Source organism: Sinocyclocheilus rhinocerous, unplaced genomic scaffold, assembly GCF_001515625.1.
Source record: "Sinocyclocheilus rhinocerous isolate Xijiao unplaced genomic scaffold, SAMN03320098_v1.1 scaffold314, whole genome shotgun sequence".
NCBI classification, from domain to species: domain Eukaryota; kingdom Metazoa; phylum Chordata; class Actinopteri; order Cypriniformes; family Cyprinidae; genus Sinocyclocheilus; species Sinocyclocheilus rhinocerous.
The window spans coordinates 904,638-923,600 of NW_015630021.1; the positions used below are offsets into that span (position 1 = coordinate 904,638).

The 18,963-nt window shown below is 36.9% G+C and overlaps 2 protein-coding genes across 4 annotated transcripts in view; both read right to left on the reverse strand.

Moving 5' to 3' along the window:
* Positions 1–1,700: 1,700 nt before the first annotated feature.
* LOC107739619 (voltage-dependent calcium channel gamma-4 subunit-like) lies at positions 1,701–11,887 on the reverse strand. Of its 2 annotated transcripts, none has more exons than XM_016551781.1 (6): positions 11,779–11,887; positions 8,865–9,135; positions 6,632–6,859; positions 3,535–3,618; positions 3,248–3,388; positions 1,701–2,582 (listed from the first exon to the last, which is right to left on the reverse strand). In XM_016551781.1, exons 2-6 carry the CDS (start codon positions 8,893–8,895, stop codon positions 1,795–1,797), a joined length of 1,272 nt encoding a protein of 423 aa, XP_016407267.1. In that variant the 5' UTR covers positions 8,896–9,135; positions 11,779–11,887; the 3' UTR covers positions 1,701–1,794. The 2 variants fall into 2 exon arrangements, with proteins under 2 accessions (XP_016407267.1, XP_016407269.1); XM_016551783.1 differs by lacking the exon at positions 11,779–11,887 and adding an exon at positions 9,265–9,344.
* A 2,095-nt stretch (positions 11,888–13,982) lies between these two features.
* Positions 13,983–18,963, reverse strand: part of LOC107739516 (voltage-dependent calcium channel gamma-7 subunit-like) — an 18,130-nt gene continuing 13,149 nt past the window's right edge. For both annotated transcript variants that reach the window (XM_016551655.1, XM_016551656.1), the window contains exons 5-6: positions 18,080–18,225; positions 13,983–16,668 (exon numbers count right to left, since the gene is read on the reverse strand). In XM_016551655.1, the coding sequence (XP_016407141.1) occupies positions 16,213–16,668; positions 18,080–18,225 (602 nt within the window). In that variant the 3' untranslated portion in view covers positions 13,983–16,212. The remainder of the gene's footprint in view (positions 16,669–18,079; positions 18,226–18,963) is intronic.

An 18,963-nucleotide genomic window follows, 5' to 3' on the forward strand; every position in this document is an offset into this window, starting at 1 on the left:
CCTGCGAGCTTCAGTGTAAATATTGCGTCAAAATCAAATCAATTTGAGCGCGATTTAAACCCGGATGATTGTAACCACTCTAAGTTCGTCTGCCTTGGGAAAGCTAGCGTGTCTCCGACATAGTGATAACACTCGTTGTCTTCTCTAGTGCAGCTCAACCAGGTTTCATCCCATTCATCGATATTTGTGATATCACAAATCCCGGAAATTATGCATTGTAGTCCGAACAAGTCGTTCGTTGTAGTTTTTGAAAAGTGATTTCTGTTAAATAAAATATCTCCTTTTGAAGTGGACTTTGAGCTTTGTAACTTTGCAGATCTTTTTTATGCTCAAACAGCAACATTATAGAATAAAGTTGAAAAAGTGAAAAAGCATAATAGGACCCCTTTAAAAGACAGCTGACTATGTAGGTGCCCCTTAAGGGATCTCACTGGCAGTGATTACCAGGTGGTGTACAGCCATCCTCTTGGATACACATTATGCACTTCCCATAGTTGTTGACTGGAAAATGACTTAATTACAGGATAAATGTCTGTTTTTCGTGTAATAATATGCGTGTATAAAGTGTGGTGTATCAAATCCCTCTCTGGTCTTATGGGTCTTGATGATGACCCTCACTTTGACCCTCGTCTGTCACACCAAATCCATCCACATGAGCACATAATTGCGATGCACACAAAGCCAAAAGGCAAAGCATTATGAATATATCATATATTAGATATGAATCATGCATACAAAGTTACAAATAAACATGAAAATAATATGCTGCAGTCAAAACTGCTAACAGTATGCACATAGATCTGTTTTACACATTCATAGAATATATCATATTTTATTTGACCAAAAAAGTTTTTTCCACACACACGCACACACAATTATATATATTTATATTTATATTCATAATATACTATATATTTAATAGATTTTTTTGTCTTTTCTGGTGAGGTTTTTTAGGTATATGTATTGCTCCCCTGGAATGAATGCCTTTCACTTCTGTATTCTGTCTCTTTCGTTGTCTGTTTTTTGACTTCCAGTCTCAAAAGCAGTTCATTATAATTATTATCCCATCATAACAATATTAAGACTGTTAATATGATAAATAAATCAAATATATTTATATGAAGACTTAACTACTTGTACACTTACGGTTACAATGAAAAATTCCACAGATCTAGATATTAACAATCTTTGTAAAAACAAAAAAATGTCATAATAATAATAATAATAGTCGTCACACTCCCGCAGAATTAACACATGCTTGACACTGAATGACATCGTGAAATATAGTGTCAACATGTGCAAGAAAAAAAAAATCACAGTTTGAGTTCATCAATCGAAAGGAAATAAATTAAAATGGATAATTGTGCAAAAACAAAATACCTTGATAAAAATGAATAATGTATAAGTTAACCCAGCAATGACAATTAGCATAAAAAAACAAAAAACAAACAACAACTCTATTGGAATGCTAAATAAGTTACAGGCATAACCTGATGATAAAGCACTGGAATTGAAAGAGCTTGAAGAACCGAAAGATCACCATCACACACATCGAGTATTTCAACATGAATCAATAAGAAGTGCGGATGGAATTCTGTTACTCAAGTCACCATGTTCAAAAATGAGGAAAAAAAGAGGATGTATTGCCTTCTTATTCACTTCTTTGTCGTCTTGCAAGCGGACCTTGTTTTGTTTCTCAGCCCTTCTCCCGTTTCCCCCCTTCCCGCTTTACTTCCAATTCATGTAATCGCTTGTTTTCCCCGTCACTCTCTTCCCTCCCCCTCCAGCTTTTCGTTACACAGGTGTTGTTCTCCTGTTGAGAGTGTTAGTGTTTGAACTGTCTCCTTTACCAAGTCGATCCAAGGTACCCAGCCCTCGATCCCTCTCCATGGTGGCGGAGGAGCCGGCGGACAGTGGCGGCTGCTGGGGGCCGGAGGAAGATGAGGTATTGAGGGTGGCGTTGGTCGATGCAGCCAGGTTCGACTTGGACAGAGAAGGCAGCGTTCCCGTCATGACCGCTCCTCCGCCGCCCTCCTTTGTCGGAAAGTAATTGTGCAGCTGGTAGAGTGTGGCACGGTCGACTGTACCATACATGGGTGGCTTACCTTCCCTGCCTAGCGTGTACATGGATATATCCCCCATCCCTCCTCCGGAATGCGTATGCGGATTGGGAAGCGTGGCTACTGAAAAGGGTGGCGGGCTGGCGGCCAGGGGCGGGCCGAAGTTCTTGGGAGTGATGGTGGAGGTGGGGGACTGCTCGCGGGAGCGGGTCGGCTCCGCTGTGGAGCGTGAGCTGGAGCGGGAGGAGCGCCGGCGGAAGCGATATCCCGGCAGGCGTAACACAGCCGAGGTCGTGCTGCGGAAGAGGTCAGTGCGCGAACGGCAGCGTAGTTCTTTGTTGCGCTCGATGTAAATGTTGACGGCCAGCACACCTACCACTTCCGCCAGGATGAACGACAGGCCGCCGAAGTAGAAGGACCACCCGTAGGAGTAGTGCCACTTCTTGTCCTCATCCTTTTTGGGAGAGATGTCACTGAGCGCCGCCGAGATGTATACAATGACACCTATGATGTTGCTCAGGCCTGGATCAATTCAAAACAAAATGTTTGTTTGTTTGTTTGTTTAGGTCAACAGTTTTATTTTTAATACAAAGCAAGGATTCAAACACTCTGGGGTGAATTCACTAAGAATGAATGAAGCAACCGCTGATGCCATAGTTCTAAATTCTGTTTAATAAATCTAACTCTAACCATACCAGCCAAATATTAATTACACCAGACTAACAGCACTGATTGAATAATGCTCTATAATAAACCTAGTTTGCATAGAAATGATGTGTGATTGTTCTGAAAAGATTCATTTTAGTTTTATTTTAAAATGTTGTAATTTTGTTGTGCTTTTGCCATTTTTTTGGCTTTAGATTTATTTAGCTTTAATTTATTTTTATTTCATTTAGTTTGAGTAATTTTAGCCCTTTTTCATTTCAGCCATGGCAACATTTTCATCATCAAAGTTTTTCATCTGTCATTTTATTCTTTATTTTATTTCAGCTTCATTTCAATTAATGAAAATGGTTTTTAATAGCTTTAGTTTTTGTTAACAATAACACTACTAATATGCTGGATTTTAGATAGGTACTGAAATACGGCACACAAAAGCACCAAAAAAAAAAAAAGTTGAGTGAATTCACCCCATCACAAATGACTGTAAATTAGGATCCTACATGTGTCATAATGAGAAATGTTACCTGCCACTACAAACAAAATGCCTGCTCCCAAAATGATGTGTCTTTTGGTCTTGTAGAACCGACTAGAAGCCACACACACTCCACCTAGCAGCAATAATATGGCACTGAGGATAGGAAATATACTGGAGGCCCTGACTACACCTGAGAAGAAAAAATAAAACAAACAGAGACAAAAATGGTCAAAAACTTACGTTCAAATGTATTGGTTTTCCCCATACCCCAATATTTATAATGCAAAAATCAGTTATAGTCCATAAAACATGCACAAATCAACACTCCTGACTCACGTAAAAGGTACTCTGCAGCATCCTGGTCATAATCAGCATCATCTGGGAAATGATTAATCTGGGAACACACTCCTCTCTTTAATCCTAAAGAGAATCAGAGAGAGAGAATCTTTCAAAAGTGTCACCATATTTTCTGGTTTCTGAAAAACTAAATAAAGTAGCAATTAGCATCGGTGATGCAGCACTTGTTTGGGCGACTTGTTTGAGTTCAGCCTGCAACATTTCAGTCTCCCCTAATCATTTCCTGTCTTATTTGTCAATTTCCCTATAAATAAAACTGACAAAAGGCTAAAAGAAAAAAAAAGGTGTTTGAATGGGGTTTAGTCAAAGAGTGGCTGAGGTGTTTTGTTGAAAATGGATTCAGAGTAGATGTCAATGGCTGGGAGTCACCCCAGGTCAAAGGCGTCATGCAGTGCTCTCCCGTGTGATATAAATCATTCACTTTAGACAACATGTTGGTGCACTGCATATGCAGTCTCCCAGTGCTTGCTGTTTTTATTTCATGCCGCAGGATGGCGAACAAGCCTTTTTCATTTTTGTGTGCCAAGAATCTTGAGCAATTCTGTATGAAACCATTTTTTTTAATGAAGAAAATGGTTTTATTTATTTTTGCTTTTGCAGAAATGTTCTAGTATCTAAGGGTGACTAAGAAGGCATTAATATTAATATGAATGTTTTTCCTCCACTCCACTCAATAAAAAAAAAAAAACAGTCAGAAAAACCCGAAAAGTAAAATAATAAAAAAAAAATTAAAATTACTGGAATAATTTTGTATGCATGTGTATAATAGTGATTTATCAGAATCTGTAAATCATTCGCCATCATCCTCAGTCAATGTACTGTAATATAACAGGCTACCGCTAGCAAGCAGCTAACCATGTCCCTTTAGTGGCTCGCGTTATTTTATTAGAACGCGTTATTTGTTTTCCGTGCCTTTCTGAATACAGACACCAACCCATCCCTGCACATCACATCACCTGCACAGCCTGGAACATAACATTTATTTCCATGATCTGCCATTTTCGCTATTATCCTCGCTTGTTTCTTCACAATACCTGCAGAACTTCTGATGATTCGGCTGTGCAGGTTCGGCTGGCGGCAGGCATAGAACATGGGCGGGTATATGCAAATGTTGGGGGCGTAACTATTAGTGATCCCGACTGTAACGTCACAGTCGGTGTTATGTTCTGATTCGCCTATTTTTCAGTGGTCTTTTGCATGCACGAGATTTACATAAGAAGGAGAAAACAATGGTGTTTGAGGCTTACGGTATGTCATTTCCATGTACAGAACTGTTATTATTCAACTATGCCAAGGTAAATACAGTTTTCCATTCTATGGCACCTTTAATCAATTGTTCAAAAAGAATCACAAACTCATGCATTACTGGTTCTGTTACTGAATCGCTCACTTACTTATAATATATATTACCTGTTACATGAAAATGTGTAGAGACTTTTGCAACAGAATTATTTTTGCAAAACTTATTAATATTTTACATTTATTATATAGTGGACAGTGCAATTTGATAAGAAACACTTAGTAAAGTAAAGAACATTTCCCTTAAAAAACAGATCAGTTTGCGTTATATAAAGCAGAGAACCAAAGGGAGCAATATAATAAGTCAAAATGACTTTGTTTTTGTCTGGTTTGATTATGCTGCAAATGCAACGAGAGAGCAGCATGGCACCTTTGACCTGCAATGACTCACCACATAATCATAGCCATTGACATGTACTCATAGGTTTTACAATGCAAATGGTAACAATACAGCCCATTTCTGTTTCAAACCTGTCTCTTGAGACCTGGCTAGAGCAAAGGAGGTACTGTACTGTTAAAACAACTAGCTTAACATGGACACCCAGAGCCCAATGGAGAGCCCATGCAGAGCCCAATGGTTAAAATGGTTAAAATGATCTGGAGGCAGCACTTCCCACAATGCTTTTGATAACTTTAAAGTAACCCTAAAGCTAGACAGTGAAATCAGTTTGTGTTAGGGTTCTGACTCACTGGCCTGGTTTTGTTTTTCTCTGTAACAACAACCTTCCTAAACCTAAAAAATGTACTTGATGTGGTAACATGAGATTTTTTTTTTTTTAATGAACCATATTATTAAATATGAGTGAATCAATCTGACTGCAGTCAGGAAGAAACAGATCCTAATGGAGAAAACAAAAACAAAATTGAATCGCAAGTTGACATTTGTAGACCTCACTCTTAAAAAGAGTTTCAAAGAGAATTTGTGTCCTTAATATTAAAGTTGTACTCATTTCGTAAAAGCAATAAGGCATTTGAGGCCATGTTATTTTGTGAATATAGTCACCTTACTGCTTAATTCTGTAATGCTTTGATTCTGATTTCTTTGCAATTTAAATGTTCAGAAAAGGACAATTCAAATATAAATGTCATAAAAGGACTGAAATTAATACTTTTATTCAGCAAGGATCCATTAAATTGATCAAAAGAGACATTAAAGACTTTTACAATGTTACAAAAGATTTCTATTTCAAATAAATCCTGTTCTTTCTATTCATTAAAGAATCCTGAAGAAAATATTAAGCAGCACAACTGTTTTCAACATTAATAATAATAATAAATGTTTCTTAAGCATCATATCAGCATATTATAATGATTTCTAAAGAATCGTGTCACACTGAAGGCTAGAATAATGGCTGCTGAAAAATCAGCTTTGATCAAATAAATGCAGCCTTCATGAGCATAAGAGACTTATTTCCAAAACATTTAAAAAAATCTTACTAACCCCAAACTATCTTTCCTGACAGATTCAGTCATGTTTGTACATAAAATGCACTCCAAAAAAGCTCTTGAGCACTTGAACTGCCCCTCTAAAAATGTCTATTAAGCAGCATTGATCAAAACAGAGCTGCAAAAAAGAACTGCAATGTTAGGTCGGTCGTCCAGACCACATAACACATAACACAATCTCAAATCCAGCCACTTTCCCCTCTACAATATAACTTTTATGAATCACTTGCGCAAACTGCACAGGTGGGGACCTTCTTCATGCACCATTTCCCCTTCCATACATACACGGCCCATTCCTTCACAACACACACAAACACAACCGTTCACTTACCTTCCAGGCAGCAAATCCTCCAGAGGCCGGAGTGGGTGAGGGCTCCAGGATCCTTCTTGTCCTTGTTGTGGGGGTCATCCTGAGAGGAGTTGGCAGTGCTGTTGCAGATAAAGGCCCGAGCGTACAGCCAGTAGTCCGTGCCAATGGCCACGGTCATCAAGGCGAAGGCTGCGAATGCTCCCACAGTGGTGAGAAGCACCTGAATTCCCCGCTCGCACCACACCATGGCTGAAGTCATGAACAGAAACACGGCTCTGGTTAACGAGGAGCTAAAAGAGTATGAACAGAAAGCTTAGTGAAGTGGACAGTGTTGAAAAGATGGGTATAAATAAAAAACATGAAGAAAGATTGTAATCGGAGCCCAAGGTTACAGGAAGAAGTAGACGAGATGAACATGTGATCCTGCAGAACATATCAAGTGTTGGGAGATCAGTTCACATTGCATTTTGTGAGGACATTTTGAACCAAGATGCACAAATGTCATCAGTGTGTCCAAATATAGGTTGCTGAGATGGTGAGCAAATGCCAATGCAACATTGGTGAAGAATGCACATCTCTGAATATACAATAAAAAAATAAATACTGCAATAAAGTGCAAAGGTCAAAAAGGTCACAGCTTTTAGATCATAACCAAACTGCTCATAGTCCCATGGGCACGTAGTTGCCAGGCAGTTACTGTGAACAGTCACAAGACAGTTGTAACTGAGCATTTCTTTGCATGGATAGATCTTTTATAAGGAGCAATTCAAGCATGTTGATCTGGACGAAAGATATTTAGGGCTATGGTCCAGTGCTTCCTTGCAGAAGATTAGATTGTTTCTGATTAATAAAGCTAAATTTGTCCGCTGACTGAATGCAGACTGCAAAAAATACATAGCTGAACCAAAATCTCTGTTCAGTGAATCTCAAATAGTGCTACAAGAACATATAAGAGCAATCACGTGACTGACGTTTTATGTTTAATACAACACTTAAAAAAATGATTTCGGTAACAGCGATACAAATTAAATTGATTATACATGGCCACCATTTCCTAACTATAGAAATTGATTATACATGGCCACCATTTTCTAACTATAGACGGGTGAATCTTCTTTTTTGTGCAAATTGAAAAAGAACCAAATTATTCATTGAAATATTAAGGTATTCATTGGAGAGTTTTTCCATATTATATTACTTTAGACAGACCATTACAAAATAACATAATGAACCCAAACATGAAAAACAGAGGGTAAAACAGATCTAATATATATATATATATATATATATATATATATACAGCCAGCCAGTCATTATCACAAAATAAACCCCAACCTTTTGCAATAATGTCCAGCTGAGTGTACGTTACACTACTTATTAAATATTATATTATATTATAAATATTATATTATTAAATATAAAAATATATGTAGATATTAAATACTGATCTATTAGTAATAGATTAGCTTTATATTATGAAAAATTGTTGATTACAACATGCAACAACACTCAGCACTATATATATACTATATATAGAGTATTCTATATTTGTCACGTGTATGTTCCCGTTTAGTTCCTGTTTTCCTTATTTGGTCCTTCCTGTTCCTGTCCCAATGTAGTTTGATTTGTTCCAGGTGTGTCTCATTATTAGTTATCCTCCTCTGACAATATTATTATATCATTATAATGATTCTGTATGTAATAATACATATATAATATAATATTACATATATTCAAAATTATAAAAATGCATTCGTCTTATTATAATTATATATTTATAATATTAATTTCTATATTATATTTATTCTGCAATTCAAGGTACTTTTTCTATGGACTACTTAGTTCAAATGCTTTGTTACAATATAGCAATGTCTTCATAATCTGAGTGACATGAAAGTAGCACCGGCATGTTTCCATGTACAATGGTTTAGTGGCCAAAAAACATTTTACAGCTCAGTTCCACAATTGACCAATCAAGTATTCCAAACAGAGATCAGAGAAATAAAGAACACAATTAACTCATGAGAAACTAAGCAGAACGCATAAACTAAGACTGGCAATGAACACTTTTGGAACATCTGAAGATGTCTGCAAGAAAGTTCCCAGATAAGACAACAGTAAGCTGAAAATTATGCTGTCATCCAGCAGAACATGTTCAGACTCTCACTCAAGAGCATTTCACTAAACATGACAACAAGCATAAGACACAGTGGTCTCTGCACAGCACCGGCAGCCATTAATGAGATCCGATTACCTGGAGGAATGTGTCTTCCCTTCCCATCCATTCCTGCAGCTCTCCGGTCCTTGTCACTGAAGATTGTACCAACCAGAGTGTCCAAGCAGCATCCATCGACTGTTATCCCTTGCTCTTTCTTTCTCCCCTCTTTCACGCTCCCCTCCACTCTCTCTTTCTTTCTTTCTCTCTCCCCCTGTCTCCTGCCCGTGGGTGGGTGTAGATTTTCTAGGTTTCGCTGCTTTTCTCCTCTTAGAGAGATTTCATGGCAGGAATCCTACTGCTTCTCCTCCTGAGGAGAAACAAACAATGAGAACAGAGCTGAAAGAGACACAACGTGTTTAAGGTGCATGCTGGAGGGGAAAAAACAGCTTGAGATTACATTCTTGCCATTAAAAGATCGTTATCATGACAGCAGTACATGTATTTCATCCAGGCGAGCGGTGAATCTAGATGGTTACATCGCCCATACATCCGCGGGAAGAGCAAGGGATATATAAAGAAAAAGAGAATAGAGAGAAAGCAAGACAGAGCGTGCGCCATTCCATCACCATGGCAACAGCGCATTCTGAAGTCGAGAACAGAACAGGATGGTGTGTGATGTTGGTGAGTGAGGTGATGCTAGTGTGTGTGTGTGTGTGTGTGTAGGGGGGGGGGGTGGATTCCTCATAACATACCTTGTGATTTGCCAAACCCTCGATTGTCATGGATGTTCTGAATACACCTGGCGGGTGGCTTCAATCAGTGTTCTTTTCTGACCATATGGTGATGAGGTAATGACATGCACAGTGAGGACAGCAGATCTGTCCCCCCACGACGAGCTCAGACTCTAATAGGCAGTTACTTAGAGTTTTGTTCTGTCTGTTCAGAGTCTTGTCACTCATGCTCATTCTCAGACACAGGAAACCAAACAGTAACAAACACCACAGTTGAACACACACAAAGGAAGATTAATGAAATGAGATAAACACATCAAAGATCCTCCATATACAAATGTTCTCACACCTACATACATTAATAATTAAACACACACACACACACACACACACACATACATATATATATATATATATATATACATAGTATACCCTCGTGGCAGAAGACAATAAAATAAAATGTATTTTAAGAAAAATATTAGATAATGAATTAAAATACTTGCTATTATGCCAAAATTAATATATTCATTTATAATATGAAAATATTGATATAATAAAAGAATGCAACTTACAGTCTCTTTTATTGAAAATTTCTTACACATACAGCATATTATGCATGTACTGAATTTAAGAAGAAGATTATATCTGTAACCAACAGAATATTTTTTAAAATAATATTTTAATTTATACTATAATATAATTAAAGTGCATGCCGTTTTTGTTCGCAACACTTTTGGGCTCTGCAAAGATCCTAATGAAAACTTCTCACACCTACAGTACATACATTTAATATTGATTAAAAAGAATAATATACCTTGGTGACTAGAAAAAAAATAAAATAAGATTGAATATAGAATTATAAATAATAAAAATACAATAATAATAAATAAATAATAAAAATAATATTGTTGTTATTATGCCAAAATCAATATTTTAATTTATAATATAAAAATATTGATAATATATTAAATGCATTTCAACCTTCATTCTATTTTATTCTAAAATTCTTACATCTATATTATGCATGATGAACTTAATAATAATAATAATAATAATAATTATTATTATTATTATTATTATTATTAGTAGTAGTAGTAGTAGTAGTAGTAGTAGTAGTAGTAGTAGTAGTAGTAGTAGTAGTAGTATACCTGTAACTATATAAATAATTTTAAAATATTTGTAATATATATATTATATATATATAATAGGCTATACAATAATGAAATAATATAAAAACACTAAAAATACTTTGGGGGACTAAACAGCAGGCCATCCTCTGGCCACATATTAGCCAAGTTTGTGGAGAAAGGGCAAGCTAGTGTTTTAATGATACATATGAATAAGCTTCTGTAGGGCACTAATGGCCTCCCAGCATGGAAACATTCATATAACATGGCAACCATGTGTCATGTCTGATAGAAACAACAGAGGATTCGAGCGCCTTGCAGGAATGGTTCAAACTTGCCTTTTTCTCTATTTTTCTCTAAACCAGTGATTTAAACTGCACATGCAGCCAGTTCCCATTGCTTCCATTATTGCTGTTGTCACATATAAAAGCATTTTAGAGCCATTAAACGTAACCGCATTTTTATTAAAACACATTGGCACTATAGGTTAAGCACCAGAAGACATTTGCGTCTTTGGTGTGAATGAATGAATGAATGGAAAAGCATCCAATAATTTTGAGGTGGACTTACAATTATTATGATATAATATACGTGCATAAATGTAATTTATCACCTCAATTGTCAAGTGTAAAGTGTCAATTAACATCACATCTCTTGGTTGTATAGGTCAGTGCCACTAGTGCAACACGTTGCGATATTGCAGTGCCAACGGACATTCAGACGATCAATGATTTGTTGTTTTGGCCTTAAAGGGATATGATACAACATAAACCAATGACTGATTCACCTCAGCCATTAAAATGACTGGCAGATATTTCTCCTGAGAGCGTTACTAGAAGCGTTCAGTCCGCGCGCGTCTCCATTGAGCTCGCGCATCTGCCATCGAGACGCGACTGAAACAGTAATTTCACAATATTCACAAACAACTGTCTATAGAAATAGCATAAAACACGTTCTTTAAACACAAAAAGCACAAAAACTGATTCGAATGAATCGCTTATCAATCGGCTGAAGCTTCAAGTAAAGCGACCACAGAGCGTCAGTTAAATTTCACGATTCATTTCCGATATTCTATAAATAAATCTAAAGGAATCTGCTTAAAATCTGCCAAATCGTATAAAAATGTAACTGCTTGATGTTCTTTCGCCTTACCTTAGCAGTTTAGACATGTATCCCTGTTGCTTTTTGGTCGTAAATCTTTGAGGCGGCTCTGGAGAGGCGGTGAATGAGGGGGCGTTAAGAGACAGTTGTGTTCATATGAATAAACGATGGTGAAACAGGAATTAGCCGACAGGACTTGCTTAATATTGATCAAGAAACAAATCACAGTTCTCTAGGAACGGGATGACAGACCTGAACTAATCGAACAAATGATATAGATTCTGTCAGAGAGTGAAGAATGGATTGATCGTAGGCTGTTTGACCATCTCAGAATTAGCCTAAGATTTTAAAACGGCACATAACATTTTCTTTGTAATTTATTTATTTATTTTTTGATTGTTTCATTATCTGACACACACTTTCAAGCCATTAAAAACCTTAAAGGGAAAGGAACTTTAATATGGCTAATGAGGGCAATGACTATTTGACAGTCTATATGACATGTTTTGGTCAGAATGTTATCGTTTTCCCTCTCTGTCTCTCTCTCTCTCTCTCTCTCTCTCTCTCTCACACACACACACACACACACACAAAGCCTATATGTAGTGAAATTCAACTAAGATCAGAGAGCAATTAAATCATATACAAAATTGCTGAAGTTACACTTATTTTACACAACACTTAAAGTTAGTCCACTTTTAGTCCAATATTTGTAAAGAAAAGCATTCGCAATATCAATTTACTCACATAAAGGGGAAATAACATCGTCTGATATCAATAAGGCAGGGGGTGGTGGGCTTTGGATCCCTGAAAAGGCATAATGAACCCCCCCAATTTGCCAATTAATCAGACTTGACCAACCAAACTCACAAGATTGTTAGTGTAAAAATGGATCAAGGTGGAAATAAGCTGGATGTAATATACAGTATATATTTCAATTAGTGGCATTTTAAACCACTGTAAAATTGTAAGGACTCCAGTAGGTTGGTGTGACTATTTAATCTAGTACGCCGTGTGATGTATTTATTTTTATGTCTTGGCAAATGCTGACGATATGCTTCATGTATTCATTTGCTCATGTGTTCTTCAATGTTTTTTCTTCTGAGAGAGAAAAAGGGAGAGAGAGAGAGAGAGAGACCAGCCACTGTTCGCCCACACATCTTCAGGTAGAGAAGAAATGCTGATTATCAGCACTCAGTTATGTAGTGCTTCAAACATCCCTCACTGAGAGATGCATGTATTAGAGACTGTGGTTCCTTATACATATGGGTGTTTATTCTGTCACTAGTTTATTTTTGCCATGAAAGCAATTCCTCAGATTCAGTTGATGCTGTTGCAGCAATAATACGATCATACTTTTACAAACATGGTGCATTGAGCACTCTGGGTAAATTATGCCTCAAGATTATTTCCCAAGTTCTTTCAAGGCCATAGACGAGAAAGAAGGAATCAATGGAATTTCATGCATGAAGTCGATACTGGATCTAAAGCACATGACCCGAACATTAGCAAGTGCTCATTGCTGATGCACTGACCCATCAACTCACACTCCTCCAGCGTTTACTCATTTCTCCACAAGCGAGTCACCCAGTCACTCATTCGCCCCACAATTCCTGCCCCACAGACATGCTTATATTGTCATCTGATTATACAGATATATTAACTGTGGTTTCATTCAAAAGCTTAAAAGAGATACTTTCATCACCCACAGGCAAAATTTCATTAATAAAACCAGCTGGCATTGGCCTCTTTCTAGGGTGTTTTTAAACCATTGAGAATATTAAGAAACGTCTCTCTGATGTACAGCAAAACTGCATTGACCTGCATAAGGAATATATAGCAAGATGAGAATGATTTGAATGTGAACATGAACTTGTCAATATAAAAGCAATAAAGAAAACCACAATATGAAAACCATGGTGAAATTTACCATGTGATCAATAAATAATTCTGCTTATTTTTAAGGGTTTTATGCCAAATTACATTGTTTTCATCTTGATTAATTTCACTGCCCGCACAAAATACTTGCATCTATGAAATTCTAATTATAATGGAAAAGGGTAACACTTTATTTTATGCTGTCATATTGCATACCATATAATAATAATTTCTGTATTTTTGTTCTGCGTTTTTAAATATCAAATTAAAGAACAAGCGTACAGTAAATGTATTAGCAATACACTGGACATAAAACACAAGTCATTTGATGTGCATTTTTTTGTTTTGTTTTTTAATTTATTATTAAGCAAATTCCAGATTACAAAGAAGAAATGCCACGTTTCAATAATAATAATGATAATAATAACTGTCATCATCATCTTAAGTCAGGCACAATTGCTTTGGCATTATGGAATGAAAGGCATGCAAAACTGATAACTGAAAACAGAAAACTAAAGACAGGAAGGCTGAGAGAGAGAGAAGAGAGAGAAATGAAGGGTAAAAGAGGAAAAGACAAGTCAAATGAGTGAGGCAGCTTTAGCTTAATGGGACATTGGGAGAGACAAATCAAGACAAAGGACAGCCAACCGGGAAAAAGCAAAAATAAATACAGAATAAAAACGATTGAGAGGAAAAGTATAAAGATGAAAAAATGTCATGCAAAATGGTACATACATATTTATAAGTCAGACCCTCAGCGCAGACCGCAACAACAACAAATGTCACTTGGATCTGTAAGAGCAGAAAGCTCATTATAACGCAATTATTAGTAAAAGACAAGAAACCAACAGATATTCACATTTTAGACTTAAAAGCAAACTAAATTTGTACCATCAGCAACGCTTGAATAAATATTAGGAATCAAAAATCATTCCTCTTGCTCTTTTTATTTTCCATAAATCATACCTTCAATTCTGCATATTTCACTTGTAATATGGCTATAATATAAATTGTTATGCTATGTATTTCTTTACGATCCAGCAGGATCCAGTCCTGTTCTTCATAACTATTCGTATTTCATAACTATTTAGGATTGTAATACTGTATTTATTTACACATAATAATGAACTCTATCAGTTATAACACTCTGGAAAATAGCTCAAGCTTTTGTGCATTAAAATATTAGTTTTTAAGGGCATAACAGGTCAATATGATAATATCTATGAGTTAATATTTATTAAGGGATATTTTTCTACAAAGGTCAACGTTTATGCATTGGGAAAAGGGACTGATTTATTGGTATAAAAATCATACTGGACAAACTGTCTTTACTGCATTGCTCAATCGCTGCAGCATCCGCAGGCACCAGGTATGGAAGTGCTGACTCATTTTAGTCAATGAAGCGAATACAGATTCATACAACTTGTGGTTCAGACAAGGTACTTCAGTGCTTCTTTGATGCACTAATACTGCTTGACCAGTAGATGGCGCAATACACCAGGAGCTCTCAAGGTGGAGAAAACAGCCACAGCACATTGTTTTGTGCTTTTGAATTCTTCCTCATGTTGATTGCGGTTATTTTTCATTAACCCATATTACTCTAAATCATGATCTCGGAAACACTGCTGCAATATGCACAGGACTAATGTACAATAGTCACATATATGTAGCTTTACAATTAATCGTTGTAGTAATAATAGCAATAATAAACGAGAAGTAACGACTGCATTTTTAAGATGATGATTGAACAGTGAATTCATATAGGAGTCAGCCTCCTTTTCCGTTCAAGGTAAATATGTTTAAAATTTTCAAACGTTTCCTTTTTGTATCGTGCTATACCACTGCTAAACGTTTTTAAAACGTGTTTTTTTTTTGTTTTTGTTTAGTTTTTTTTTTATATGAGAGCACAACAAAATGCAAGGCATATTGAGGGCCGTGGGGCCAAGCGTACAACATCCCAGTAAGGAAACATCAGTCAGCTTTGTAGAACATCTACCCTGATGTACAAATCTAAAAACATTACAAATTGATAGTAAAGGACAAATCTTTTCTTTGCCCACATGATAAAATATGTTGGACTACACTAGATGACTACTGCTCTTGATACATTATGTACAGAAATTGCTTGTTGAAATAAATCTGCGACACCATTTAAAGAAATCCGCCACCTTTGGGGCACATTCGTGTCTTTTTGCTTTAGTATAAACAAGAAATGGTATAAATAGCCTCATGGTGCTCATGATATATGAGGTATGAAGGGATGAAAAATGTTAGGGTGTGCAATAAGATTTAAACATTTTACATACAAATTTAAATGTGTACAGTTGTTCTCAACTATTTTCAGCAAGTCAGTATTTTGTACCTTTTCCTGTTGTATTTCTCCACCGTACATTCTTTCTATATGTATAAATGCTATTCCCTCACTTATTAATCTCGCTCTGAGAATCTGTTAAACTTCATTCAGGCACAGAATTGTAAGTGAAGTGCTTCCTCGTCTACCTCTTTTCAACTTAGCACCCTTTTGATCCCATAGTCTCTGGAGTTTTATCCTCTTATCTCATGTTATGCCCATATTTCTGTTGTTTAAGTATCTTAAACAGAGGAAATCTAACACGGGGAGGCGCTCATACGCATATGCGCGTGGTAGCGAGGGGGCGGGGCTGCATATGGGGGCGTGGCCATTGGGAGGGACTGAGGGGCGTGGCCGCCGGAATGAGATGAGTGGATGGTGTGAGGATAGGAAGAGGATGAGGAGGAGGAAGCAGGTGGGAGGTGATAGCTGGCCCCGGAGGAGGGGCCCGAGGAAGTGGGTGGATTGGAGGGCCTGCTGCTTTTGGGCGGAGGAGGCAGCGGGGTCTGGTTGAGCTGAATGGAGATGTCGCTGGACACCTCGGAGCCGCTGCGTCCACGCTGAGGAGGAGGCCACGAGTCGGGGTGCAGGTACTGGCCGCTGTAGTCACTGCATTCAGACAGGCGAGGGCGATACAGCGCAGGGTGGGGCCGATACATCTCTTCTTCGGCGTAACGTTTCATGAAGAGATAGACAGACATGACACCAGCACCCTGGCAAAACAAAACTAGTCAATCACCAATATTATTCATTTTAAATTCAAATTCAAGTGTCTTTTTTTTGGAATAGCACAGATAAAATGTAAAAACAGATAAAACAGGAACCCTAATGTTCCTACAACCCAACAGGTATCACTGCAAATAGATGTTCTGAGAAATCGCACCTTTCTCTGTGACAGTCCTATGCAAAAATATCCAAAAAGTGTCTGGGGCTGAGCTTGTGTATTTTTTTAGCCGAAAACTAGCCAATTAAAAATGCTCTCTGCCCGAGGGGTCAAGTTTGGCTGGTTAGCATGACCCAGTTAGCTGTAACTACACCATCTGGGGGGCAAAAAGCATACTTTTGGATTGAGAGACATTCAAAAGTAATGTATTCATGTAGTTTGATTGAATAAACTATCATATTATAATGTTATGAAAGAACTCTATTTCAAATAAATGCAGTTCTTTTGCACTTTCTGTTCATCAAAGAATCCTAAAAAAAATGTATCACAATGTATCGAGCTAAAATTTAATCACAAGTTGACATTTGTGACCCTGGACCACAAAACCAGTCTTGAGTCGCTGGGGTATATTTTTAGCAATAGCCAAAAAAACATTGTATGGGTCAAAATGATCAATTTTTCTTTTATTTTTCTATTTTCATAAAAGAACTGAAAAAATAAATAAATGGTAAAATTATAGATTTGGGATCAGTACTTTTAATTTAGGTGTTAATACTTTTATTCAGAAAGGATGCATTAAATTGATCAAACGTGACACTAAAGACTTTTACAATGTTACAAAAGATGTTGGTTTCAAATAAATGCTGTTAAAAATATTAAGCAGCACAACTGTTTTCATCACTGATAGTAATAATAATAAGCTTCAATTTAGCATATTAGAATGATTTCTGAAGGATCATGCAACATTGAAGACTTCAAAATTTTCAAAATCATCTTTATCATCATAGGAATTAATTATATTCAATATATTAATCCTAAAACTTTATTTCCAGGCTTAAATTAGATTTTGATTTTTTTTTAATGTATGATCTCAGACTTTTGTACCCCACTGTATATGCATATATATATAATAAGCAGTGGCGGCTCGTGGGTTTTAAAATAGAGGAGGCACACTAATTGTATTGGTCAGAATTTAAGTTGAGGTTGTTGCAGACATTAGATGTTGGCATTTACAAATTGCTGCACTGAACTTAGTGAATTAGCATATATGCAGCATAACGGAAATGTGTAGCCTTCACCCCAGCAAAAGCTAAAATGAATGCATACTGATGAGGGCAGACCTATTGGTGTAGCAGCTAACAGCAGTGAAACACAGCTGCATATTAATGAACTGAGCTGTGTGATAAGAGTGCACACGCAGTCAGCTCAAGTGTTAACAGTTGCTTGTCTCTGTGACTGACCTCTTTGAGCAGGAAGGAGCTGGCAGCAAAGGCAAACGACCAGCCGTAATGGTAGTGAAAGAACTGCTCCGGCTCCCGAGGCCTGTTCATCACTTCATCATTTATACTGGAGATATACAGCACCAGACCGACCACTAAACTCAAACCTGAGAGAGAATAAAAGGAGGAAAAGGCAGTAAATCACAGCAGAAAATGGGTAAATCATGATAAATAAATAAATAAATAATAAAAGAGTACATTGGAAACAACCTGTAAAATCGCCGGCTTACAAAAAACTGCTTGTAAATTTCTTGTTATTCTATATTATTACCAAATGTTGGATTCAATCTTTTTGTCAACTTGTTTTCTGTTAATTAGCACAGGTTTTATATTTCTTTTGGGAACTGGTTGATCATAGACCTCATTGATCTGATCTTATGCACCTCAGTTTATGAGGGAATATTACCAAAATTATCCAATCAATCAGCTCCAAAAAGAAATACAAAACCTGTGCTAATTGAAAGAAAACAAGTTGACAAAAAGACTGAATCCAATAATCAAGCATAATATGAGATCTACAAGTAATTTTAAAATGAACTCCTAGCCTGACCAGATGAAAACCCTCAAAAACTAGCCAAAAGACTAGCCTGACCAGGTTCTGGTTTGCAGATGGTTTAAACTGGTCTTAGCTCAAGATGGTCTCCCAGCCTGACCAAGCTTCTGTTTAAGCTGGACTCCTAGCCTGACCAACTGAAAAGTCCCCTTAAAACCCTTTAAAACCAGCCAGAAGACCAGCCTGACCAGGCTCTGGTTTGCTGGTCTAAAATGGTTTAAGCTGGTCATTAATGGTTGTAATGTCTTTAAGCTTGTTTATGATGGTTTCTTCTTCTTTTTTTTTTTTTTTT